The sequence below is a fragment of the Melospiza melodia genome, chromosome 6, assembly GCF_035770615.1.
Source record: "Melospiza melodia melodia isolate bMelMel2 chromosome 6, bMelMel2.pri, whole genome shotgun sequence".
Taxonomy (NCBI): Eukaryota; Metazoa; Chordata; class Aves; order Passeriformes; family Passerellidae; genus Melospiza; species Melospiza melodia.
Window position 1 is genome coordinate 31,465,966 of NC_086199.1, and position 27,542 is coordinate 31,493,507.

Below are 27,542 nucleotides of genomic sequence, written 5' to 3' on the forward strand. Positions count from 1 at the left end.
ACCAAATACACTTAGAAATATTTCTGTAAAGCTCTCAGCTTGATATATACACAGATTATCATACGCTGATTTTATTCATTCCTCAAGACTTATAATTGGAAATAACAATCATGCTCACTCATTATCATATTTTCATGTTGTGTGTTAAGGGAAGGAGACCAAAGCAGATCAGAAAGCTTAGACTTTTCTAAGAGATTAGTTCCTTACAATCTGATTAGAAGACAGAAGTTTAGGGTGGGAACACTTTGAAGAATTCCTCATTCTGTTTTTCATTTCCAAAACATGCATTTAAAAAAGAAAGTTTTAGACTGTGCAATAGCAGTGACTGATATTGCTGACATATGTGACAGACAAAATATGCCACCAGGTGGCAGAAATAAAACATAAACCAAAAAAATATTCTTCATGATTAGTAAAGTATGAGACATGCTTCACTGTTTTGCAAAGAAAATACACACTAAAGCATGCGTGCTTTTCCTAATGCAGAGAAAACTGAACATGAAATAAAATTTGGATGTTTTGGACAACCTACATAATCAAAATGCCTATGTATGTTCAGTTTTATCATCACACAAAACTTTTCTGAACACAAAGCAACAACAGTGTTTATAAATGTACTCAATACACGTTCATGAAAATCTTATAATACTGAGTGTGCTGCACTCTTCACCAACATTTCTAAAAGAAAAGATACAAGCATTCACTGGTCAATCTGGTGACCTGAAAATTCAATCTACAACCCCAGAAATACTGGATAGGGTGGGTCACAAGTTTCAAAGGGAAATTTTCACTCTTCAAAATTGTTGCAAAAAGCAAATACACACATTCAAATATTATTCAGTATTATACTATTGTGTTCACAACTGTGCAATGCAAGAATTACGTTTTCTTATTTGGCAATAAAAGAACTAACCTACTTGAATAATTTTAAATAAAATCTTACATGAAAACCTTTCCCACAGAAATCTCCATAACTCACATTTCAAGTAGATGGGTTACTCCTCAAAATTGACACAGCCATTTAGGAAACTTCTCTACCATAAGCTCAAAACTTCATGTAGAAAGCATAAGCTTTGAAGTTAAATGAACTATATAGCCACTTCTGGTCAGTACACTCATTTTTGTAAAAAGCCATTCATATTAAACTTGGTGTGTTTAAACTTGTTGTAAACATGCAAAGTAATGTTAACACAATTTAAAGGTAATTAGAGAACAAAAGCTAGAAAACTTGAGTGCAATCTACCTTTCTTGAGATGTACCACACCCTGCAGTATAAAGAAAATCATTAACTTATAATTGTACGGTTTCATTAAATTTCAGAATAGTGAGGGTTTCTCAATGTTTTCTCCCTGTGTGGTAACCCTTGGTCCCACTTTCAATACTCCCTTTTACTACAGCATTTGTTTCCTCCTCTATCTCCCCATGTAGTTCTCATCTTTAACCACCGGGTGTCAGAAGGGAATCTACTCACCACAGCTACACTTGTTAAATTACTTTTCATTTATTTTTACAGATGTATTGATACGACTTTCCAGGCTCTCCCAGGCTACAGTCATAAAACAGCAGCAGATTTTTAGGCTTTTGTTTCAATAAAAATACACACAAGAAACTTTCAAAATCTAAGTTGTTCCATCTTGGACTGGTTTTTATAAAGCATAGCCGCATTTAAGCATCCTTTTATAACTAGGAAATTAAAATTTATTTATGCTCAAAGAAATTCACAAAATTACCTATTTTTTAGGGATAGAAGATCGGATAAAATAATACTGCATGTTGTTTGAAAACAAGATTCTAATCCTCCTTCCCTCAACCCCATTCTATATACTCCTACCCGTCTTCTCTTCTTTAGTTACAGTAAAATTGAACTGTTTTACAGACCCATAATTCCTAACATGTAAGGATGCTGAATCCACAGAGCGGAAAACGAGCAGATATCCTTCACCTGAGCTTAATTTTTGTTTTGGTTTTGGGTTTTTTTTTTGTTTCATTGTTAAGATAGGGAAGAACCCTCCAAACCTAAAATTTCAATAATTCTCAGCACTGTAAAGATTCCAGAACGGTGAAAATATGGCAGACATGAGGAAAGGAAACAAATGAAGAGGGACTTGTGAAAAATAAACAGTCCAAAACAAGCCAATAGTCCAGTATCCAAATACGGTCCAAATATTTAAATAATACAAACACCAGAGTAAGCCTACTACAGGACCTGAAGTATCTTAACAATAGCCACTGAATTCCCCAAGAATAATAGAACTGAAACCACAAAAAACCAGTTTCCTATGGAAAAACCAACACCCCCTTGATGGTCTGTGATGGGAAGGAGGAAAATAGTTACTCCTCTTTCTGATTGCAAAGCAGTATAAAGCACTATTCAAAAGCAGTCACCTGAGTAACTTATCTGCCTGACCACTGCTCAGCTGTGAGGGGTTACAGTTACAGCTCATTTACTTGATAGCAGAGATGAATAGTTTCGCTTGTCATTTCACCCTCCCAGAAAGGCAACACTACAGGTACTGCTGCTGGGGACATTCAACACAAATTCCTTCTCAATAAACATCCTACTTCATTTTTACAAAACCAATCTATTACAGGATCATGTTCACCAATGCAATATGGTAAACAAGTAACTCTTTTAACAGCACACATGAGGAACAGATTTATTACAGAGTATATGTCTGTGCCATAGCAAGGGGAGCAAATCTGGCAGGGCTGATATTGAATTTATCTGAAAAAAAATCCAAACAGCAGTTTTAAATGCAGGAGCAAATTTTCAGAAAGCATCACAACAAGCAAACAGTGAGACTGAAGAACAGGAAAGGGAATTCAGTAAAACTCAGAGGCATTTCTTTTACACAAAGGGCTTCATATATTTCAAAATAGAACCATGGAAATAAAATACAAAGTCATTCTTCTTGTGTACACAATGGCTCTTTCACTGTGTTTCAATTATATAACAAGAATCATCTTGTAAAACCCTGTGACTTTTGGGTCTTGGCAAAACTGGATTGCTCAGGTGCATAGTACAATCTATATCTCAAAATTAAAACAACAGTAAAAGAAATAATTCACACAATTTGCCTTCATTATATTCAGGCAACAGATTAATCTTCTCACTAGGAAAATATTAAACTTAGAAATCAGTTTTCTAATCCAAGTGGACTAAAGCTGTTCTGTGTGTGAATCTCAAGCATGCTTGTATCCGTGGCTACACATGTATGTCTATCCAGACATGGCTCTGGATTCTGTAAAACCTGTCCTTGTTAGGCACCTGCTGCAAAACATGCACCCAGACTCTAAAACAATAGGTCTCCTAAAATTACTACATTTCTACAGAGAGTATGCATAAAAAAAATAAAGCAACGATTTTTATGGAAAACTGGAGCATAACTCTTCTTCCCTCTCACCTCGAAAAAATATAATCCTCAGTGTATGGGAAGGCATGGGCATATTATCCCATGGCCTTAGGTAGAGTTACCATTCTGGAACTGTGCCGCTGGTCTGGGCTTTATTTTTTAGATTTAAGAATATTCTTTCCTATTCTGCATCTCTATCTAATTTTAAGAGCCTATAAACAGAAAAGGAATTTAATTTGACTTGAAAAATAGGTCAGAATTCTTATCCTAATTTTACGGATGGATAAACTGTAACTTGGAAAGGTTCCCAAAAGTTTCCTGAAGCCATTTCAGAAAGTAGTAAAAAAGACTGAAAATTGTACACAAATGCCTTAACAACAAAAATTCATCTTCCACAGGTGCCTATATTTTTGTTCCTGTCTCAAGAGACACAGTATGAATGACTGTCAGCTGAGGTGAGGAGGGAAAAGTAAAGGGTATTTTTGTTGCTTGATTGTTTTGGAGCACGGTTTTTGTTAGTATTTTTGAAGTAAATCTTAGCCAATACCTTCTGAATCCATCAAATCTTTGCTTTACAAATGATAGCTTTAGCTATCATAAGTAAGGGGAAAAAATGTCATTGTTACTCTAGAATACCATATGGTTGCCAAAATCTGGCTTGTAATAAAACCCTCAGCTTCTCAAAAACACACACGTGTATCTGTCTGATCATGAAACACTGAATTACATGCACCTGTCATGCTACACAATAATAATGCAGTAAAGTGTAGTAAAATAATTTACAAAAACTTTATGCACTCTAAGGTCATATCAAATTGATCAGTGAATCAACCACAAAAGCACTACCTTGAAGCAATGCAAAATATCCTGTTTGCTATACTACTGCTTGATCTAATTCCCTATAGTAAAATTTATAACAGAATCCCAGAACTAACACCACACTGAAATGAAATGAACCTAAATTACTATTTTATTTTTTTTTACCTAGGATGAAACCAACTGTTGGTAGCCACTGTTACAACTTTCTTCAGGACACTTGACATCAAGCATTGTCTTTCTCTCAAAGACAAATTGTTCAAGGCCACAAAGGAAGCTTATGTAAAAGGAAGATAAGATGTCATGCTCTTATCTCTCATCCTTTTGTTCCAACCCTTATATCTCTCTTTCTCTCACATAAGCTGGTTATTCCCTGCATTTGGGGCATATGGCCCTACATCATGGCCATATAGTGATTTTCTTGCTGGGAACTAAGAGTACAGGGGATCAAGGATTTGATTTTTTCGAGACTTAGCATTAATCCTCTCCCACTATTTTGTATTTCATTCACCGTTTACCCAGGTATTTTTTGTCTAATAAAATCTTTATCAGGCACCTCCTGATTTTCTAATTTACCTTGAAATTGTGCTTACATCCTCACAGACTGTTCTAGAAATTGTGGCACCATGGAGACAGAATTACCTCACTGCAGTTTTAAAGATGATGAACAGACAGACTGTGAGAAAATTTGGTTTTTAAATGTTTTAAATTTGAATTTAAAATAAAACACTGAATGAAAAAAATGAAAAAACCTCACTAAATTAATTGATTTTCCAAATGGCTTTTTAAACATTTTCGCCCACAGGAATGTCAAATACTTCTCTCTCTCATTACTTTTTACATTTCTGTTTTGCTGAGCAAAAGACTAAACTCCCTCTGTTGTATATAAGAGAACTAGTTTGATCCTGAAGACTAAAATGGTATTGTTAATAGGAATAAGAGAATCTGTACATCTATGTCACCTTAATGTGGAGACTGTTCTTCAAACATAAGTAGTTTCAGGAGCTGCAGAACCCATGCCTGAACTCCTTTTCTGGAACACGTGTTTGCAAGTGCTGACCAAGTTGTACACAGTAGCTGAGACATTCATTATAGGTGGATTCAATGTGATGCAGTATCACAGATCAATTTCTTCAGTATAGACATGAATTTGTCTCCTCTATCTGGCTAGATATTTTCACCACACATAATGGCTGACTTATCTACCCTTCTGTCAGAGTTAATGGTTAAAAATGGGGGAAGTCTCTCCAAGAATTGTGGAGGAAAAGCAAAAAAAAAACTTAAAATGAAGGCAGAGGAACAGAAATTTAAGAACATAAATATATTCACAGGAATGTCTTTGATGGAAATTATTTCCATGGAATAACTATAACCTTAAGTACCCTTTTTCTAGTCTTCCAGGACATAAATGTAGTACAGACTTTCTGGACTTCAGCTATTTTAGACACACTTCAAAGAAGTTCCAGTTTCTCTAGAGAACCATGCAAGCAGCTTGTGCTAATTACAGAGAGCCAGTTGACAACACAGCCACTTGCTCTATGGAAACACATGCATTAAAGAATTAGGAAAACATAAATAAAACCAAAATATTGCAACATCATCCATTCAATTCAAAATTAACAACTCAAGATTTGGATACTGCAGGAGACAATATTATAACTGCACAAGCAGTTATCAAATGCATGAAAAAAACTCATGCTCAGTTTTATCCCTAACTTCTTTCACTTCTAATACTCCCAACAGACCTAGTCAGCCTCACACACGTGTTCCTTGTTATGTCCCTTTGCTTTTCAGTTCCTTTCCCACACATCAAGCCAGACTATGAGCCTCAGGAGGGAGTTAGCCACTCCTCCAAGCTGCTCTGAGTCATTGTGATGTCTGCTGCATAGGCCAAATTAAGCCTGAATTTCTTGCTTCCACTAGGCAACAAGAACAATGAGGAAAAACATGACAAGGAGGTGAGAAAAGATCAAAAAGACAGGAATACTCTCCCTCAATATCCCTACCTTCCTATCATAGTTGTCATAGTGCATGGTGATGAAGAAAGTAAAACAAAGACACAGTGTAGAATTGCAAAAAAAGATTACTGCATTCCAACTTTCAAGTTTTCAGTCTTAAATTCTATTTTATCATGACAAATGAAAAAAACCAAATATGCTACCTCATAATATATGTATATATTTGTGTACCATGTTAGAAGTACAAAGATGAATGTTGACAAATTTGTCTTTGGATACGAACATATATTTTGTCTAAGCCTAAAATAAAGCTGTGCTAAATGAATACTTACCTCATAATTAATTCTCTTATCATTGTTTTCACATACATTCCTATTGTTTTGGTAAATGAAACCCTTAAGCACAGAAATTAAAGCACTAACAGAAATTATTGATTGAAAGTTAATAACACAATTTTTGAACTCTGAGATCAAGAATTTTCATTTCATCTTAGTAGTCAAGACAAGACACTGAGGTAAGAAATAGGGTTTTTGGTTTAGATGAGCCAATTTCAATAATTCAGATGATTAACTTGCATTATAGCCTATTTTTAAGAAGATCACTTCTAATGTATTGGTGGCTGGAAGGGAATTTTGGATGCAAAGGGGCATGAGGGGAAATGCCAGCATACGCATGCACTTTAAAGGTACCTATTACTATGAGAGAGAAGATTGAGAATTTACAAGTTTTGCTATATTGCCACATTCATATTCATAAAAAACCCCACAAAACCCAGCAATAAGACCAGCATTGAATACTAACCCTATTCCTATAACTCTATCACCACGACTCATGAACATCACCTTGCTCCACTTGTAGGAGACTCTATAATTTCATTTTTGTGCACAATGCTTTAGAACAGTGGCACAAGTCCTCAGATCAACCAACCTAAGTGATCCATCATGTGCAACTTACAACTGCCTACTAGGCGTCCCTGAGTAGCTGAAAGAAACCAACCTGCCAATCTCTGCAGCACACCTAGAACTTCACTGCAGACTCAACATAGCCTTAACATGCAAACACAGTCTTTGCCTATTTCCTTTAAAAGCACTGCTTACATCTCATCCCAGCTGAATCACCAGCGGTTTGTTTTCATTCAAATCCCTCTGCCAGACGCTGGAGCAACTAATGAACTGCAGAATCTGGTCTTTAAAAATTTGACTTAGCAAACAAACCATCAACATGTTGATGACACTACCACCCAAAATATCACAGTAACAAGAGTAACAATTTACATGGGCTCTAAGCCAGTCTGTCTTTCCTATTCAAATTTCAAGAAAGCATGACCTAATTCCTGTACAAATAGTAGAATCTGGAGCTTTTGTTAATTCAGTTTTCTTTATTTAGGCATATGTTTCACCACAGATTATTACAGTCATTAGAAGGAAAAATTTTATTTGGGTAAAATAAAATATGGCAAGCATATAGCCTATAATAAAAATCTAAGAGTAACATCAACTTGCTAACAGCTGAATACCTGTCCTGGTCATCTAAGTAATAGACTCCCAAATTCAGACCAATCAGATGAACCATAAATTTAATTCTATATATTTAATTTAATTCTATATATTAGAACCATGTTGCTTCTGTGAAGCCAAGTTTTCTCAATCTTCCAAGAACTTTTACACTTCCATTATTATTCCCACATTACAATAAAGAAAGATTAATGCAGAGAAAACGGAAAAAAGAGGGAGAACAACTAAACAATAAAAAGCAGTAGACAGAACAAATAGGAGTACTGCTTCTCAAATACATCAGATAGATATCCACTGGAATTAGAAAGAACCACACAGCATTACCCTGAACAATTTCTCACAGCAAAACAGTATAAAAGTTTTTTTTTTAGTTCCACTTAATAGTTTCTAGGTAGTATTTTCTAAAATCTCCAGGTACCTGAAAAAGAGATGGCCTATTGGCTTTCACTTTAATATTTCAGAGTATTCCTCAGTTTACAGTTAATTTCTGAATATCAAGGACTTCCTGTTTTACATTCAAGAATATAAATTTGAACCAGAGTTCTGGTGGGTAAAATAATCACTTTCTCCCTTTTAAGTATGTTATGTAAATATCTAAATAACAAAAAAACGCAAGAAATATTTTTCTGTGAAAAGCTTATCTGATAATTAGCATTGCACTTTGGACATAACCTTTCATACACTTGCATAGGACAATATATGTGGCTACCACAGAAGTGGCCCAGCTGGATATGAGCACTCCTTTGTTCATACACATGCTGCAATAATGGTGTTTTCATTCTGGACAGTACCTGAAGAAAATCCGCAGCCAGACCAGAGTTCAGCAGGGGGCTGCCCCCTGCACCCAGGCATCAGAAAAGGCAGTCACTCAACTACTATCACAAATCTGTCACTCATTTGAAGAAAATACCACTAGAAATTTACCAAGAAAACCCACTTCCTTCCTCATGAATTTATACGGGCAATTTTGTACAATATTCAGCCATTCACATTTAAAAATCAGATGCAGAATTAACAAATAGCAGTAAACCACACATACGAAACATAAGGTCTGTTTCTCCAGATAAGAAAATACTGTGACTTATCACCATCTATGTACAAAACAAGATTAAAAATGTCAGAAACTAATTTCTGCAAATGCTTCATCACTTTGTTTTACCTGCTTCTGTGTACTTCAATCCTACTTTTACTTCTTCGTGATTTGCTTTTGGTGGCGGCCAGACAGTCTGGAGTCTCCCTGGAGTCTTGTCATCTTGCTCTGAGGGACTCAGGTCAGGCTGTTAAAATTACACAAGAAAAAAATTAAACTCTGCAGTATGAATTGATTCCAAACAGCAACTGCCATGCTCAGCTCTACACGTGCTCCAGAAAGATTATTTGTCTCATTCTACTGATTGAAACAGCGCTCAGTTGGTTGGAAGGGAAACAAATAAATCAGTGTAGAAAAATATTTTTGAGGAGGAAAGTAGTATAATGCATGTGATATGCAGTGATCTATTGAAACTGTTCACATCACTGTGGAGAGCTGTCTATCCTTTTGTGAACCACAGAGGTGGTCACGAACGCTAGGGTTTTTTCCTATATCTTCCTTCCAGAGTTAAATATTCCATAGTGTGCTCCTCTTACAAGTAAACATTAGAGCAATTCACCTAAGACATCATTTGACAATATAATTTTCTGGAAGCAGAGCTAGTTTATGAAATTCCTGCCCCACCCCCTGCAGATTGCTCAGTCCACATACCAGGTAATACTGCCACATCAAAGTAATGCTGCAGCTGTTAATGGGACTGCACTGTCAACTGGAATGCTAAAATAACTCTTTAAATGGGGAAGGGGTGGAGGGGGAATGACCCACTAAACAAGCACTCTTTTAGAGGGATTTTCTGGGTGGTTTTTTATATCTCCAATATTTCTGTAATCTGATTTTCAACATGCTACTACAAGTAATTGCATAGATACAACTGCAACAACAGTGCAACCCTGTAGGAAAATGGCCCCATAAATGGCCCACAGGAGCAAGGGCAAGGAATGGCTAGACCCCTAGGCTCTGGCTTTGCCCTGGGAAAATACACATTTGCACTAGAGCGGACATTAAGCAGACATTTATAAAAGCCACTCCTGCTGACTGCTGTGCCTCCTCCCTCACTGTGTGTGATGACAGCTTCCCAAATAGGTTTGCTGAGAGCCACAGGAACGCTGACGCCAGCACAGCCACTGGTGTAAGCAGGAAGGAGCGAGCCAGGGATGGGAAGGGCACACTCAGACTGCACTTGCTGTACATTCCACAGCCAATGAATACCTGTTTTCTCCTCCCCACAGGTAATTTACTACAAACTGGTATTATCAGTTTACCCAAGTGTTGACCAGGAGTTTTACATGGTTTTTTTTTAATATTATGTAAGAATAAAAATTTGAAAGAGAGTATAACCAACACATAAAACTAAGATGTAGCTTCAGATTTAAGGTACAATCCTGAAAATATAATCCTTCAAGCAATTCCCCCTTCAGCCAACAAGAATCTCCTGGGCTGATTACATCTCCCAAAAATGTGGCTGTAAGAACTTTGGGTTGGGGGAATGCCAACCCAAAGGTTACTCATTTAATTAAAGAGTTCAAATCATATTCAAAGCCATTTATGATTGTATGAAAACTTTGCATTGATTTTTTTTTTCTGTAATAACTACATCTCCATATGCCTAAGAGCATTAACCTTGCAAACACTTATATTAATCAAAAACTTGAGTTGTCTAATTGAAATCACTAAGTTACTCCCAGATAAGGTTAAATACTTACCAATATTTGAAAAGCCAAATATGTGCATGTAAACAAGAAAAAAAACCTTCGTGTTCCATGTCTTGAGCTGAAAATCACCCATAACTTCTTGTAACAACTCTTATCATACAATTATTCCCACAGGTAAAAAGAAATACTACTTATAAAAATAAAATACTCAATGAATGAAAACAGAGTGAGATTCAGAAACTGTTAAATAATATTACAGTAAATATCTGCAGCATCAAAATTATTTAAAGCCATAATTAACATATGGAGAACTGCCATGTAGAGATCTTTTAATATCAGAAACTGATTGTTAAGTTCTCACTTCTAATTGAGAGACTTTTACTGTTGTCATCAGTTGTGACTGAATTCTGCTTCAACTGCAGATGATCAAAAATTCTGACAAATTAGCCCCAAGACTTCCTTGGCTGGGAACCCAAAATTTGAGATTTCCAAAAGAGAAGCAATTCTGACATTTTGACCTTAAGTCCCCACCAATAATATTTAAACAAGAATATATAATCCTTCTACTTCCAGATCTTAGGAAAAAAAAGTAATTCAACCTACAGATTTGTCTGATGGTCCATCCCCAGGTTTTGATTTTGACCTTTCAAATACAGCTTTCAAGGACTCTTTTTCATTTCTCATTTTGCGTTTCAGGGCTTCCAGCTCTGAAGGATCTGCAGTTGTTTCTTTCTTGGGAGGTCGCGTGAATAAGGCTTTAAAGGCATCCAGTGCAGATTCAGCAGGGCTTGATTTTATCTCCTCAGAGGGAAATCGTGGTTCTCTTTTGCTGGAGGCTTTGTTCTCTTGAGCTTCATCACTGTCCTCGGTCTCCCCAGATCCCTCAGCAGAGTCCTCAGTTCTATCTTCATTCTTGGAGACATCTATGTTTAACAAGTGCGAGAGTTGTTCTAGAAAAGTGGGATTTGCTTTAGGTTCAGATGATTTTTTTTTAATGGTCAAACCTGATGCAATATTGGATTTCTTAACAGGCTGTCGTAATTTAAGCAGAGCTAAATCATTCTCCCTTGGTTTAATTTCTGTAACAATTTCCCCATCTTCTGTGGTTAGTCCCTTTTTTCTGACACGTAGTCCACTGAAGAAAGCAGGCAGCTGGAAAGTCTTTTCAGCCAGTGCTGTTTTTTGGAGTGATATATTATCAACAGAAGGTCTTTGTTCTTCATCTGAAAGTTCTTGAGGACATTCTCCTGTAGCAAGCAAATGAGTGAATTGCTCATCCATTAACATTTTGTCTTTTCCATTGGAGTCATACTGTAGAATACCATCCAGCTCTTTTGGGAGCTGGTTAGAGAATGGTGGATGTAATTCAACGTCGTCTGTATCCACAGTGTCATCACTGTTGCTGTGCCCTTCTGATTCTGACTCTTCCTTATTTTGATTGCTGTTGTCCAAGGCCTCAGCAGACAAAGCAGCATTTTTTAGCCCATATTTGCTCGCATTGTTCTGATCGGTGTCTAGGTCCTTATTCTCCGTGTCTGATTCTGTGTCACTTGTTGTATGAACCAAAGTACCTTGTACGAGAATAACATCCTTGTCATCATTGTCAGATTCAGACAAAGAAGGCTGAACAAACCTCAAATGCTGAAGAAGTAATTCATTTTGGTCAGCTAAGTCGAGCTCCAGGCCGGCCTGCATGCCAGACATTGGGTCAGCCTGGTCACTGGTACTATCCACGCTGTGCTGATTTTCTGAGTCCTCATTACATCCATTATCATTCCTCTCATGCCAGGTGTTAGCGTGAGTATTTATATTGCTGTGCAAAGGTTGAAATGCTTTAAGCACTGTTTCTTCTGTAGGAGCTGTAGATTCAAGCTTAGTTGTAAGTCCAAACAGTGTTTTCACAGAAAATGTAGTGAGTGGGTTAGAGTCGCTTTCTGCTGCATTCTTCAGGTCTAAAAGCTGACTACAGTCAGGCATCCCATTATGTTCTTCCATGTTGCGTGAAGTAGAGAATAGGTTCGCTCGCAGCAGTGCTGCTGACTGCTGCGCCAACACTTACTGCGCGCATTCAGGCTGCCGGCGGGCCGGCTGCCGGCGCTGCAACAGGCGGCGCGGCCCGGCCCGGCCCGGCCTGGCTCGGCCCGCGCAGGCCGCCGGCCTCCCGCGCTCCCGGCCGGGCCGCCCCGCCGCTCCTTCCGCCGTCGGGGCTCCCGCTCCGCCAAGGGAGCAGCACAACGACCCTCCGTAAAAATCAGTCCTCGGCGGCGTCTGGAGCTTGTTCCCTCGCGCGAGAGAGGTCTGTCCCAGCACTAAACTCGGCTGGAGCCCGGCCGGCGGTCCCCCGGTGCTCCGCACCCCGACGGGCTGCGCGCCCCCGGCAGCTACAGCAGCCGTCCCGCCGGGCCGAGCGCGCCGCCGCTGCTCCCTACTTCCTTGTCCCGGTGCGCCAGCGCTGGGTGGTTTTCCGCAGAAAATTCCTGACGGATTCCTTTGCATAGTCTTTCCACTAGGACAAAGAACTTCTTTTGTAAATCCATAATCACCAAAAAAATGTCAAATGGAAACCCGAGCTAAGGACTCTAAAGCTTCCTGCGCCCCCTCCTGAAGCCCTTGGAGAGCCCCCAGTGCCCGGCCGGGCAGAGCCAACTCGGGTGAGCGCCCTTGAAGCAGAGGAAAGTAGGAAAAAAAGAGACTCTCTTCCGATTTGCTGGAGGTTTCATCTGGAATGCAGATTTCAGCCTCCAGGGCCATGAACAAAAACCAACGAGACTGGTTTCATGTTACCACTGTCCTTGCCCTGCACAGCTCCTGCTGAGAGGTGCACGCAGGTACTTATCAGAGGCTGCGGCCGCGCCCAGGGACCGGGAGCGCCGGGCGGCGGGAGAGCGGCCAGCGCCCGGCAGGGCCAAATTAACTGTTTAGGAATCGGACAGCCCTGTCCATCCACGGCACCAGCCTTGGGTGGGTCCGAACCACAACAATCTCTGCTGACATATTCTGTGATGATTTTCACAGACTTTACTGCTGTATGTGTAAGATTTGTTTAGTTGAAACGAACAAGAACATTTGAAATGTACAAAACTGTCTAACTCAACGTTGACTGAAACTACCAGGGATACTATGTATTTTTTAATCAATAGAGATGGAGAAAGTATATAGAAAATACTCTGAAGCACTGTTGATATTCAGAAAGTCAGTAACATTTGGAGCAGGTTTCCATCACAAGTCTCCACTTTCGCTACTTTTTTTTATTTATCCAAGTTAAAGGGTAGTTCTACAGTTATACATTTAGCTGTGATGAGTAATCTTAAGCAAGCAATATGGGGAAAGCTGTCCTTCGCAGGGAAATCAGCTACAGATCACACTGCTGTATGTGATTACCAAAAAACATTTACAAAAATGCTGAATATTGCAGCCAACAAGCAACAACAAAGTATCCCAACACATTTAGCTTTTGGTTTACTGTTTAAAAATGTAGACTGTACAAATAACATTTGTCAACAGCAAAAGCAGAAGCCATTGGTATCTCCTGCAGGAACAAGGTTTCCTGAAAATCAGATTGTAATACTAAGGGCTTGGATGAAGCTTACAGGCACCTTTTCAATTAGAGGGTTGCATGCATACCTATAGACAAAGGGCAGTGAAATCATTCCCATCTTTATCTGTGATTTCACAAGGAGCAATGTCTTCTGCCCTGTTGCCTGGCATTTCCTTAGCAAGCTCTGGACTTGCTTCTCCACTATGCTTAATCATCAGGTGCCAAGGTCAGAAACAACTGACAGGCTCCCCTGGTTTCTAGGCTTAATATCACAAAATGAAGCTCTACGTAAAGAAAGAGACAAAGTCCTTACCACCCCCTCTGCCAACCTATTCTTAAAATTCCAGGACTTATAAACAGGTGGAAGGAAGCTACCACAACACTGGTGACTTTCCCCAAGACAAAATTTCTTCAAGGCAAATCTAAAGCAATTCTATATTCCTTTTAATGGCAAAATAAATGGGGCAAAGTGACAATACTGGGCCAAAATTTTCTACATTTAAATGCACATCTGTTTCTATGTTCAACGACATGATTAATTGTTCATTGTTCTGATAAATTGTATGGTTATGTCTTGCTTATTTATTTATGTGCCTACTTATTTGGGGTCATAATACCTTTTAAGGATTCAGATTATGCCAAAATATTTATTCATCTGTTTATATTAACAATAGCCCATACTTAGAATAAAACTTCCCTGTAATAAAAAAGGGTCACCAAGCTGTAACAATCCTATGAGTAGAAGGTTGATGATTACAGCCACTATTTAAGGTTTTAATGGACTTATAAAAAGTTTTGTTTAAAAGTGGACTTAAAACAGGAATCTCAAACTTTATGTCTAAACAGCATCCCAACAAAATAGAGCAGGATCAAATTAGAAGTGAAAAGAATGGTGCTTTTAGTGTAAAGCTTAAGTAACACAATATATTGAGGCGCTAGAAATCTCAGAGTTGAACAGTGAATAATTAAAATTCCAGAAGCTGAAATATACTCTATATAACCAAAGGTAATCTCACAAACCTGCAGAAAATACTGCTTTATGTGTACCTCTTTTTGTAGTAAACTCTAGGAAGTGTGGGGAAACTTTCAAGCGTTTTGAGCTCCAGGATTAACAAGGAAACTCATCTCCACATATATGCCTGCAGAAATACTCAAAACCTGAAAGTCATTGTGATGAATGAGTCAGCCAGTCTCTGAAATTCACCATACAGTCCATAAACTCCCAGCCTAAAATATGGCTTTTGTAGAGACCTTCTTCCTGCATTTTGATGATCAGCCCAGTGGAGAGCCTTTTGAGGGACTGAATAGCTGACAATGAAATACATATTGGTTACCTACTCAAGAGTGTTTCTGGGTAAAATACCTACATCAGTATGTGTCCTTATAAATTCTGATATTAAAAAGAGGTACTCATTGTGATGTAAAATGAGATGGAGTCAGTTTGTTGGTAGAAGTGTTTTAATGCTGGGTGGATCTATCTCATAAGGAAGGTCTGAACAGGCTGTAACACTGCATCTAAAGGAACAACTTCAAAATCTTTAGAAAAAATCAGTTATAATTATGTTACAAGCCTCTTTACTTAATAAAACTGACAACTCTGTGGTGCCTCAGAAAAGCCCTTAAAACCTGTCATAGCAACTTTCAAGGCAGTCGATGCACTAATTATACTAAAGGACAACCATTCCTTACAGTTTAAAGCACATTTAACAGTCCACACCCTTTTTGACCTACATTTCATCACAGACAGAAGTCACACCCACAACACACTCTAGTTCTGTTCTTGAGGTGTCTAAAAGCTCATCTGGAGTAGGTTTTAAAACTGGCTTTGAAGAAAACACGCATTAAGCTAGAATAAGGTAATCTAATTTCTACCACTATCATATGACAGGGCTCAACACTTGCTGCCCCCTTATCTATTCAGATTGCCTTTTCAGATCACTGTAGTAACAAACTAGATAAACATGAACAGGACAGAAGGACATTCTACAAAACAGCAAGATTGCTAAACTGAAAACATTTATTCTACTGTTTTTTTCAAAATTAAGAACCCCAAATCTAGAAAAGTTTGCATAACTTCTTGAAAATAATCATGGAATCAAATATGGACCAATTGCATCAGGCTTCAGAAGAGCCACGGGAAGCAGCAGGCTCTGTTTGTAGCTCAGGTGGCTTGAACTGATCTGAAGTTCAGCTGACACAGTCTGCCCTCTGCCCTGTCCTCAGCCTAACCTTCACTGTGCAGGTTGATAATGGTCTGAACATTCCCCTGCTCTCCTGCTGATTACCTCATTTTAAACTTAGTATTTTTACCTGTTAAATGCTCTAAAAGAGGAGAGGCAGAGAAGATAGAAGAATAATGATAAGGCCTTGATTTTCATCATTATTCTCGGCCTTGTTACCTCACTTAGACCATTATGTGAGCAGCTTTCCTGAGTTTTGATGGAATTGGGTATCACAACATAACTGCTTTAAATTTAATAATTAATTTAGATGTAGCAACAGAAACATGGACACGATAATTCTTATCAGAATTCAGCAATACATGATGTTAACAGAATGTGTGGACACCAGACACATTTGGTGAAGGTGTCTGTATAAATCCACCTGTATAAATGCAAAGTGTTTTTTAGCATTTTCATCTAAATTCTGATTGACATTGAGATATGGACTACTTCAGAGAATTTGAAAAAGCACTGTAATAGCTATCGAGTTATAAAATCAGAAAGCACATTAAGAAACTCAGTTTACTATTTTGCAGGAGTGCATACTGTATACTGTATCAATAAATGGAATATTAACCTGTAAAACCTATCATATGAAAAAGCAGTGGTAGATCTGAGACAGAAATTCTAGGAAGATGTATTGATAGGTCTGGTTAATATGAGCAGACATACAAGTAAAAAAGACAGGGAACGGAAGATCACTATAAACTGCGTAAGTAAGCTAATGAAGATTTTGTACATTAAGACACAAAGGTTAGCACTTAGTGTTACAAAGAATGGAGATGAATTCTTAATCCTTTTCCTTTTATAGGTTACTCTCTTTTCATCTTCTTTTCATTTCAACAGGCCTTTTGCTCCCCATCTACAATGTGATATAGTAGTTTAAAGCTTAAACAAAAAGCTTTATAAAATAAAATCCACATAGTTGCATTAATTTACCGTAATTTCTTAAGTAATTACTAACTGTTAATTGCAATTTTAGCTGCATTTTCATGTCTCACTAATGTGCTTTTTATCCGAGATGAAATGCTGTATAAAAAATAGGGTGGGGTTTCATTTCTATTTTGTTTCATTACCTTCTACATCTCTTTATCTTCTCCCCACCTAAGGTTTAAAATCTAATGCAAGATCTTTTTTCATGCTTCTGGTGTAGATTGTAGAGAGTAGAATTCATTCACTCTCTCTCTCTCATCTAGATTATCTACTGCCTTCCATCTAATATAAACATAGAAACATCTTTTCAACAATGTAATGGACAAGCTGGAGAAGTGGGCCAATGGGGATATTATGGGGATAAACATGAGCAAGTGCAAGGTGCTGCACCTGGCTCAGGGCAATCCCTGTTATCAACACAGGCTGGGGATGGACAGACCTGCTGAGAAGGACTTGGGGGTGCTGCTGGCTGAGAGGCTGCACATGAGGCACCAGGGGCACTGCCAGCCCAGAGAGCCAAACGTGTCCTGGGCTGCAGCCAGAGCAGCGTGGGCAGCAGGGCCAGGGAGGGGATTCTGCCCCTCTGCTCTGCTCTGCTGAGAGCCACTGCAGGGCTGCATCCAGCTGTTTTGGCAGAAGGAAAGGGAACAGAATGTAGAAGGAAGGACATGGAGCTGTTGGAGAAACTCCAGATGAGGGCCAGGAAGATGATTAGAGGGCTGGAGCACCTCTCCAGTGACAACCGGCTGAGAGAGTTGGGGTTGTTCAGCCTGGAGAAGATAATGGTTTGAGGAGACATTACAGCACCTTTCAGTACCTGAAGGGAGCTACAAGAAAGCTGGAGAGAGACTTTTACAAGGGCCTGTATTGCTAGGACAAGGGATAATGACTTCAAACTGAAAGAGAGTAGGTTTAGATTAGATATTAGGAATAAATTCTTTGCTTGTGATGGTGGTGAGGCACTGGAACAGGCTTCCTAGAGAAGATCTGGATGCTCCATCCCTGGAAGTGTTCAAGGTGAAGTTGGATGGGGCCCTGTGCAACCTGCTCTAGTGACAGGTGTCCCTGTCCATGGCAGGGGAGTTGTAATTAGATGATTTATAATGTCTGTTCCAACCTGAACCCTTCTATGACTCTATAACTCCATCAGCAAACACTATTGTATCTACAGATGCACATACACAATTATATCATACCTTGATGTTAGGGTGCTCCTAATCCAGAGCAAGCAGAGTTTTTCAATAAATAGCTTTTTCATATTGTTATTATTATGAATATATTGCATTTTAAAACAATAGTGCCGAACTTTTGATCAGTCAGGCTAAAGGTTTTCTTCTAAAAGCAGAAAAGGGCCATAGATAACATGACAGGGTGTAGTGCAACTGAGAATAAATAAATTGGTCCATTTTAGATGCTATTTCCTGGGAACATGATCTTAGCTTCAGAATTGCTCTCCAGACACTGGCTGTTTTTTTACCACAATTGTCTTGCTGTCCAGTCTGATGAGTGCACAGGGAAGACAATATCTGGGTGCAACGTCCCACCCTGAAGAGGAAGGGAACACCCAAGGGTTATTGTCACCAGAGCAACCCATGTGGCCTGGTTTTGGCCACTATATTTCTTACAGGCTACTTCTAGCAGGGCTGCAGTCCAAAGAGATTCTGTTGGCAGCAACTGCTGCAGCAGCCTTCTCACTATTGTTCTTTTGGCAACTCCTTCAATCCCATGAACTCATGTTGAAGAAGAAAAATAATCTTGGAGATGCAAGGGCTATGTAATTCAACTCAGAATTCTGTCCTGAAAGAGAATCACAGGGAGTGAGCTGCAGGATAAAGTGTCTTAGTGGGTCCCTAACAGTCCATCAGCCCATGTTGAGGACCCTTTATAAAATAGAAATTAAGACTTTTGTTCTGAGTATTTCAAAAATAATGGAAAAATATTCTTCCTTTTCAACTACAAGAAACTGAAATTATTAAATTTTTTATAGTGCAATTATTTAGATTTCTAGACATAAAATATTTCTTTAAAAATAGTAAGAAAGGTGGAAACATACTTTACTAATCTCAGATATTTCTTATTTTACTCAAAATGTTGTTCTAAAATGGCCTTCATTTGTAACTCCTCCTGCTCTATACAAGGACTTTTTAATGCAGTCAGAGAATCCTCAAGGACTATATACTTCTTGTTGTAGCAGATATTTATAGCAGTCATAACAGCTATGTCACTCTTCCTCTCAGTTCTGTTGTTTTCATCTCAGCAATTTATTACAAGGACGAACCTGTACCTTTCCACTGATACAAGACTATTCTAAATAATTATTTTAAGAAAAGAAAGTTAGGACAAAAAATCAATTTTATAACAAGCTCAAAAGAATACCAATGGTGATTGTAAGCATTAAAAAGCTTTTTAAATGTACTTCTAAGTCAATTCTTGTATTTCCACCAATAGATGTCACTCTTACACAAATTTTTCTTAGTGTTTCTTTGCACAAAATCTATTATGTAATCTAGTCTTTAAAGCAACTTCTTCCAACCATTCAATCCTTCCTATGTTTCTTTCTTCTTCTTCTATATTCTGTTCCCTTTCCTTCTGCCAAAACATGTCTCTGTAGGCTGCTTACTGCTCACCCTGGCAGCCTGTAAGGATTTCCAGCCACATTAAGCTGGCCTGACCTTATGATGAACTCCAGTTGCCCTCTGAAGCTTCATTGTTTCATACCCCAGGAAGCTGAGAAACTTTTCCTGTCAAGATCATGGCCAGTCTGGCTCCAGTGCCAGTTCAGCTTCTCCAAAGCTCTGGGAAGCAGCAGCCTGGCTCCCAGTGCTGCACACATGCATGTGAGCACACACACATGCATCTGTGCACAGATGCACACACAGAGTTTGCTCCTGCAATGCATCTCCAGGAACCAACTAATTTAAACTAAACACCCATCAAGATTTTAGAAATGGTACATCATGTATCTTAATCAATTTATATAATTTCAAACATTTTCCATGTGAATTGCTCTCAGCTGCACAGACATATGGCCTCACAGACCATCTGGAACACTGTATACCATCCAAAACTTTGCAGTTTGTCAGATATTTTGGAACATGCTTTTAGACTGACCTGAAATAAATGCACACCAAAAATATAACCGTATATAATAAATGCTTGTTGAAATCCAGTATAGCATGAATACAGTCCTACTCACATTCAGTTCCAGGCTCAGATGCAACACACTTCTGTTGATCTTCTCACTTGAATGAGGAAATGAGTTTGGTTGCCCCAGTCTGCAATCCAGAACCCACGTATCTTCATCTCTGCTTGCCACATCCAAACTAGTCAGCCGCTCAGTGAAGTCATCCTTTAAAGCAGACTCTGCTGGGAGGCCCAAATGAAATTACATTAAATTAAATAATTCTATGCATCTGCACATAATCCCTGCATACAGAAAGTTCTGTATCTTTTTGAAACTCTGGTACACACTACCAACACGTACAAATTCTCCTGTTTGTTTAAAGCACAACAGAATGGTATAATGGGGGTACCAACTTTGTTTTGACTCAGAAAAAATCTTTTTGTCCTTAAATTTTTAGGTCGGACCTAGCGTAAAAAAAATGAGCTGCTTGTCTTTCCCCCTTATACAGACACAGACTGTGTTTAAGATGCTTGAGTTTCGACCTCTGCCAAGGCATTCTTACTGGTCATCCTAAATGTGCTCATTAGACACACATATTTCAGAGATAGGTGTGAAGCATAAAACCACACTAAGGAAGCTCCATAAACTGATTTGATGAGCTTTTAGATATTGGCTGAACACAGCTTTAGTGGGGATGGTGCCAATTTCCTTAGTCCCTTACACCAGGTACACAAAAAGCAGGGTCTTCCAATCAGAAATGATACTTAAGATTTTACCTTTCTCCAGTAAGCTTAAAAAATAGTGTCAGACTGGTTTTGGAATGGTTTAGGTACAAACAGCCAGATTTAATGGGAGAGGTAAGAACAAAACCTGTCAGCCATGGGTGTACTCCTGCATTTCATGCTGTGCAACCACTCAGCACTGTCCCTCCTGTTCACAGCATTGCTGGTTTATTAGACCCCCTCAAAAATGTCTGTTTCTGCATGGTAGCCTCAACTTTAGCAAGGAGAAAACCAATGAATTCCATGAAGTTAATGTGTTCTCTGAAGTGTAATATCTGACATGAGATACATAAAACCACTTTTTACATTCTATAGGATATATACATATATCCTCTTATATATATACACTTTCATGTACACAGACACATCCATCTTGGAACATTTTATTGGAAACTTCAGATATTAGCAGAATTCCTGGCTGCTTCATATCATGGCTTAGCATTATAAAAGCAGCCCCGGAAGACTTTAAGGCCAGATTTGATGGAGCTCTGAGAACCTGGTGAAAGATATCCCTGTCCAGACATGGGGGTTGGAACTTGATGGTCTTTATGGTCCTGTTCAATCCAGGCCCTTCTCTGATTCTAATAATGGCACTTACAATTTTTCAATTTTTAAAAGTTTTATTTTCTTTTTTCCTAACTTTAAAAGACATTTTAAAAAGAGGCACTAGGATCAGAATCTGTATGCTTGCTTAAATATAGGATGATTTTTAAACTTTCTGATAGCTTACAGTTTCAAATAATTTAGGCGCCCCCCTGTATCAATAAGCATAGTAAAGTATAGTACTTGATAAAATGGCCAATAATCCAAAGTATAAGTGAATATACACATCTTCCATCTTATTCAGATGAAATCTCAGAGTGAGATCCTATCAAAATACAGCATTTCTGCAGAGAGTATCACACATACCTTTATACATTTTGAAATTATGCACTGCATATATTAAACTGTATCAAGATATTCAAACAGAAGACAGCACATTTTAAGACATTCTCAGGTCCAGATGTAGTATCTTTTAGATCAGGGTTCTAATGAGAAAATAACTTTCTGACTTACTGGTTTTCTGTCTATTTTAAAACACTTGATAAAACATTTCATTTGTTGGCCCTCATGCCATTATGTAACTGTTGTGGTTTAACTTCAGTCAGCAACCAAATACCATGCAGCAACTATGTATCCAAAATATAGCCCTGTACCAGCCACTGTGAAGAAAATTAAGTTTACCCCAAGTAAAACCTACTCATTAAGTCATTTTGATATTTAGAAAGCTTCAAGAACAGAAATACAAATATTATTCTTTTAATATTGAATACAAATATTGCACCTATAATAAGCTGAATAAAATGTATTGGTTGAATTTTGACCTCGTTTTTGTTGCACTAAACAATTAGACCAGTTACCCCCTTAACATGATTATGACATGGAAAATACACAGGAAGTTCCTGGTGATTGGAGAGGAGAAAGTAAAAATCACCATTTTTAAGGTAATTGGACATTATTTGTATTATGTTAACAAACCTAACAAACAAAACAAATACCTCCCTCGGCTGCAGATATTCACTTTTTGTCCAAATGTAATTTTATGCACCATTATATTAATTTATGGTATTTTTTGTTGTTGGCAGACTCCTCCCAAGTCTGTTACCAAGCCTCTGTTCTCCACCCTCTATGTAATTATTACTTAATGTTCTGTTCTCTATGCATTTATGCCGGTAGCTGATGATTGCTTTGCTCCCTGATTCAGTCCTCACCTGCACACACCATTAGCACACAACCACTTCCATGGTAAGGGACCCATGCAACCCAGCAGACAGGGGAATATGAAAAGAGAACTTTAACCATCCCTCTAAGTATTCTATTTTAAGCAAATTCTTAAATGTTTAGCCATATTTTGCACTGAAGTTCACCATTCTGTCAGCTCTGAGAGAGGGATTTTACTGCTACTTACATTTATCCAGGACACTTTTTCTTTTTAAAACTATCAACTACTGTAATCTGATTGTGCCTTAAAAAAATATCATATATACTTTATTAATGCATCTGCAAACACATGTATATATCATTGAATCATAGGCTTAATTTAGGCCATTATAAAACGCATATTTACACTTTAGCCATTCTAAATAATTTGACATCATTTTTTTCCTGCTGAAAAAAATAAGGCTTTCAAGAAAGTTTGATTGCTATTCAAACTGTTTTAAAGTTTATACCACTTAGGAGTGCCTCCGGTGTGCACTGTATGTACAAAGACTGCCCAAATACAGATTTGCTGCCATCTATTGTCCCAAGGGAATGGAAGACAGAGCAATGTAAATAAGGGAAGACTGAATATTTAATGCTTCTTTGGCAATTTTTACTATGCAGACTTTGTGAGTGTAAGGAAACAACTTTTTTATGTTGTCACATGTAAGACAGATGAGGCACTCAAACTCGAGGGATACAGACAGGGTCTCATCATGAGACATGACTGTGACAATAAATGGTACATACAGGATTTCCTAAGCCCTCTAGTCCTATACTGAACATATATAATTATAAGGTAATTGCATCTGACTTTTTTTTGTACAAATTGCCATTCTTGTCATACAAAGTCTTTTAAACACAAATTGCTAAATTAGCAAGCAGGCACATTAGATGCCATGTAGTACATTTATGTTAGGTCACTGTTCTGGAATACACAACTCTATGGAACAGTTTCTGTGGGCAGACTCTCTCTATAGAAAACCTGTTTGTCTGTTTGTGCTTTCTCAGCTGTCTGGGAAAAAGAACTTGGGGAAAAAAATCAGCTTCTTAAACTTTTTCTTTTTTTTTTTTGCTAGTTCAAGGAATTAAGATGTCATGATATCCATTTCCTTCAATACATGGTTTGCTTAACCACAACTCACTTAACTCTCAGGCCAATGTTTACACTGATTGCTTTTAGTTATGTTTCCTGACCACTATATATTAATACTTCAATCACACTCCATTCTTTCTAGATTGCTTTACCACCTAGGATAAAAATAAAATGCTTGGTCTCTTTGTATGTTGATTTCTCTGTAATGTAATTCTGTTGCTTAGTTGATTGAATGTTATAAGTATTCTTATATGCATGAATAATGAAATTGTGTTAATTACATACTTGTATTCACTGCTTGCCTCTTGGAAGGAGTGCAAAGAAGGTGAATAAAATTTAAATATTTGTACACCATTTGGGAATGAGTCTCAGATTGCCAGGTTTTGTGGACCTTTAGAGTTTTGGGCATCTTACATTTTAGGCAAAGAAAACCCTAACAAACAAAATAAATGACCAAATAGGTTTTTCAGCAAGTGAACCACCAAACTGAAACAGTCTAACTCAGAAGTTGCCTATTTAAAGGCACCATTTTGACAGTAGAAATGAACACTCTAAGCATCAGAACTGCATTTAGAGGGTTTACAGTATTACTGACTTAAGACAATGTTATTACTGCAGGGATTTAGCTCTTGCAAGATCTTAAGTCAGCAAATCACAGAATGTTAGAGAGTCTTTGGTACACTTCCTTATTCAAATAGATGAGGATTGACCACGGTTATCAAGAGCATTGGTGGAACATGAAGATAAACTGAGTCAACATATTTTTTAAAATTATGAAAATACAAAATATGTGGATCCTACCAAATTTTTTTGTTTTGCAGTGGGAATCTCAAATTTCATGATCCATCCCTCTGATCTGGCCTTTTCCTTTCTAAGCAGTAAAAGCTTTCTGATTTTTCCTCTTAAAAATGCCTCTTTTATTTATGTTATTAGATACACAAATGTAATAAATCTCAAGTTAAAATAGCATTGGAAGCAGTCTCAGCAGTTTCAGATTCTGTGGTTAGATGATATTGCACAGCTCCATCCACATGCCATCTGTAGTACCTCATATCTGTTAGTATATAAAGACATTAATTCTGTATAAACAGATAAGTTATGCACTCAGTGTTCCTATGCATGTAGCTGACACAGAGGAAAATAAGATTTGATTTTCTGGAGTTAAAGTCTTCTATGAAGTTGAAGAAATATTAATAAGTAAGGGAAAAATAAGAGAAGTAGAAAGGGGATTTAAAAACCTAGAGGAGGCTTGGGGATCAACCAAAAGGAGAGAGTTCATGGTATGCTACAGAAGTCCTCCTCCCTCCCTTTTAATTTTACATGTTTTCTTAATGGGAAAGAAGCAAATAGAAGAAACCTGTTTGCTCTGTTTTCTCTGAGACCCAAGAGAAGACTGAAATGTCAGCATCAATACAGTTCTTTTTTTTTTTTATTGGATAGAATGTAAGATGCAGCTCTCTGTGCAGAAAAGTGAACATTGTGCATTAGGTAGATTAATAAATCCTTTTTACATGAGGAAAACTCAGAGTGAAAGGCTAGAGAAACTGGAAAATGACACTTAATGCTGTCTCTGGGAATGAAGACAAGTGTCATCTTTCCCCCTAATTTATATAGTGTTTATTTAATCTGTATTGTAGTAGGGGCAATTCACAGTATAAGCAGTTTAATGAAATCCTTGATGAAAATTGCCTGTTTCCACAGAACATATAGAAATTCTTTTTGCATGATGACAAATTGTGGATTTTAAAAAGCAAATGTTAAGCCTGCTACTTGCTATATTGCTCTAACAAAGAAGCCTGAATGGCCTAGTCCTTAAATCAAATCTCTTAAAGTGGTGAGTGTGGGAAGAAAGCCCTGGAGCAGCAACACCCTGCAGTGGCATTAAGGTCCTTGAAGTGCTCAGAAAGCTAGAAGCTCCTAAAGTGCCAATATCCAAAACAATCAACCATATAATGTCTTTTGCTTGTGTCCTCTTTCTTCTTGCAAGTACAACTTAGTACAGCTAATAATGGAGAAAAAATGTGTAAATGGCTTCAAATCCATACAATTGCTAACAGAAAAATTTATTGCCAAGTAAAATTAAGGCCTCCCTCCCTTGCTAGCAAATAAAAATCAGTCTGTTATTCTGAAGTGTGAACTTGAAGAAGGATATCTTCCTGCAGGAGGTGAAAAACTGTATGTCACTTGACATGAATGTCTATCAATAAAAGAAAAGAACAGCAAAAAAAGGTGAAAATAAAGCTCTCTGGCCTAGAAAGCTTGGCTGAGCAACTACCAAACACAGACTAATGAAGGAAATCTAAAATACTTATTTTCTTGTAAAAAACATTTGTGCAACTTCTCAATGCAGAGTATATCAACTACAAAAGCTTGTGATACCACTCAAAGCTTTTCAAAAATACTTCAGAATCAGCAGAAATCTAATAAAGTTAGCAATTTCTATCAAATCCTATGAGTTCCTTATATAAATTTTAATAGTTTGTATTAAAATATATTTTCATTTATTATTTTCATTTATTGACACTGAATGTGATTTATGTATTTTTTATTTACTAAGGATTTATATTTACAGTAATTTATAGACTTTATACTGCTTTTTCTCCTTCACCTCAATCTATTTATTCTAGACAAAAATCTCCAATCAGTAAGAGAGCAATCTCTAACAGAAAAAATAAGAATACTTATCACTAACTTAGTGTAAACAAACTAGTACAATTTAAATTAGGGAAAAAACAACTCAACAAGCAAAACAAAAACAAAACAAAGAAAAAGGCAAGATCATCCGCAGAAAGATGAGAGAACCATATTCAAGATTCAATGCTGTATCATCCAACATGTGCTTGTGAAACCCGAGGAACAGGAACTCTAGTAGCAAGTACAGAATGTATTTTCTGAATTAGGATACAGACCTGAAAGGTGCTGAGCCAGTTTGGCCCCGTTCAAACCTACTGCTTTAGCCCATACTCAAATTTAACGAGTTTAGTTACTGCGCAAGCCACAAGCAAGACCGGCCTCATCACTTGCCAGCCCATTCTTGCTTTCAGATGCAAGCAAGAGGCCTCCAAGTGTTCCCAACTGGCTCAATAAACAAGGAGCCAAAGATACTGCAGACCCCAAGAGGATATAACACAGGAAGCAATTGGCACCTCAGTGCAAACTCTTCATCTTTTACTATTCCCAAAGAAACTTCACATGTCCACAGTCAAATGCCACAATCAATGTTCAGGCCAAGGTTCTGAGATGCAATGCCAGGAACTTTTAGTGAAAGGCTTATTTTTAATTCCAAAGATCTTCAGTGCTCACAGTAACTTCCAGATGGGGGTAATACTCAAAGTATCTAGTTAAATACAGTTAAATAGCCAATCAGCATGTATTAATTATACAACATTTCAAGCGAGCCTTTTATGGACACAGAAATATTAAATACTACAAAAAACTTTAAAATATCTGACAATTCACATATGTTTTTCTTAAAATGTAAACACATGCTAAGTATTTTGTGGGACTATAAAATAGATAGTGATAATTTTCCAAAATCAGTTGACATCTGTTTACAACTTCATTACCTGAAGTAATTTCTATGCAATCAGAGCATATACAGTATTTGTTATAGATTACACCCAAAGTAACTACCAAAAATGGAAGCATTCCTAATCCTGAAATTGCTGTTATGGGGAGTGTTTCACTGTGACTTTTTACAACTGGTGCTCTCATCTGTGGTATT

The 27,542-nt window shown here is 37.7% G+C and overlaps 1 protein-coding gene across 5 annotated transcripts in view; it reads right to left on the bottom strand.

Annotated features, from left to right (window-relative positions):
- The window catches only part of FMN1 (formin 1), a 172,817-nt gene that overhangs the window by 114,122 nt on the left and 31,153 nt on the right, over positions 1 to 27,542 (bottom strand). For 3 of the 5 annotated variants that reach the window (XM_063160502.1, XM_063160498.1, XM_063160500.1), the window contains 2 exons: positions 20,273 to 20,442; positions 8,801 to 8,918 (listed from right to left, as the gene is read on the bottom strand). In XM_063160502.1, the coding sequence (XP_063016572.1) occupies positions 8,801 to 8,918; positions 20,273 to 20,442 (288 nt within the window). Of the gene's footprint in view, positions 1 to 8,800; positions 8,919 to 10,986; positions 12,471 to 20,272; positions 20,443 to 27,542 lie in introns of those variants that run through there. The other 2 variants (XM_063160501.1, XM_063160503.1) reach the window with 2 other exon arrangements.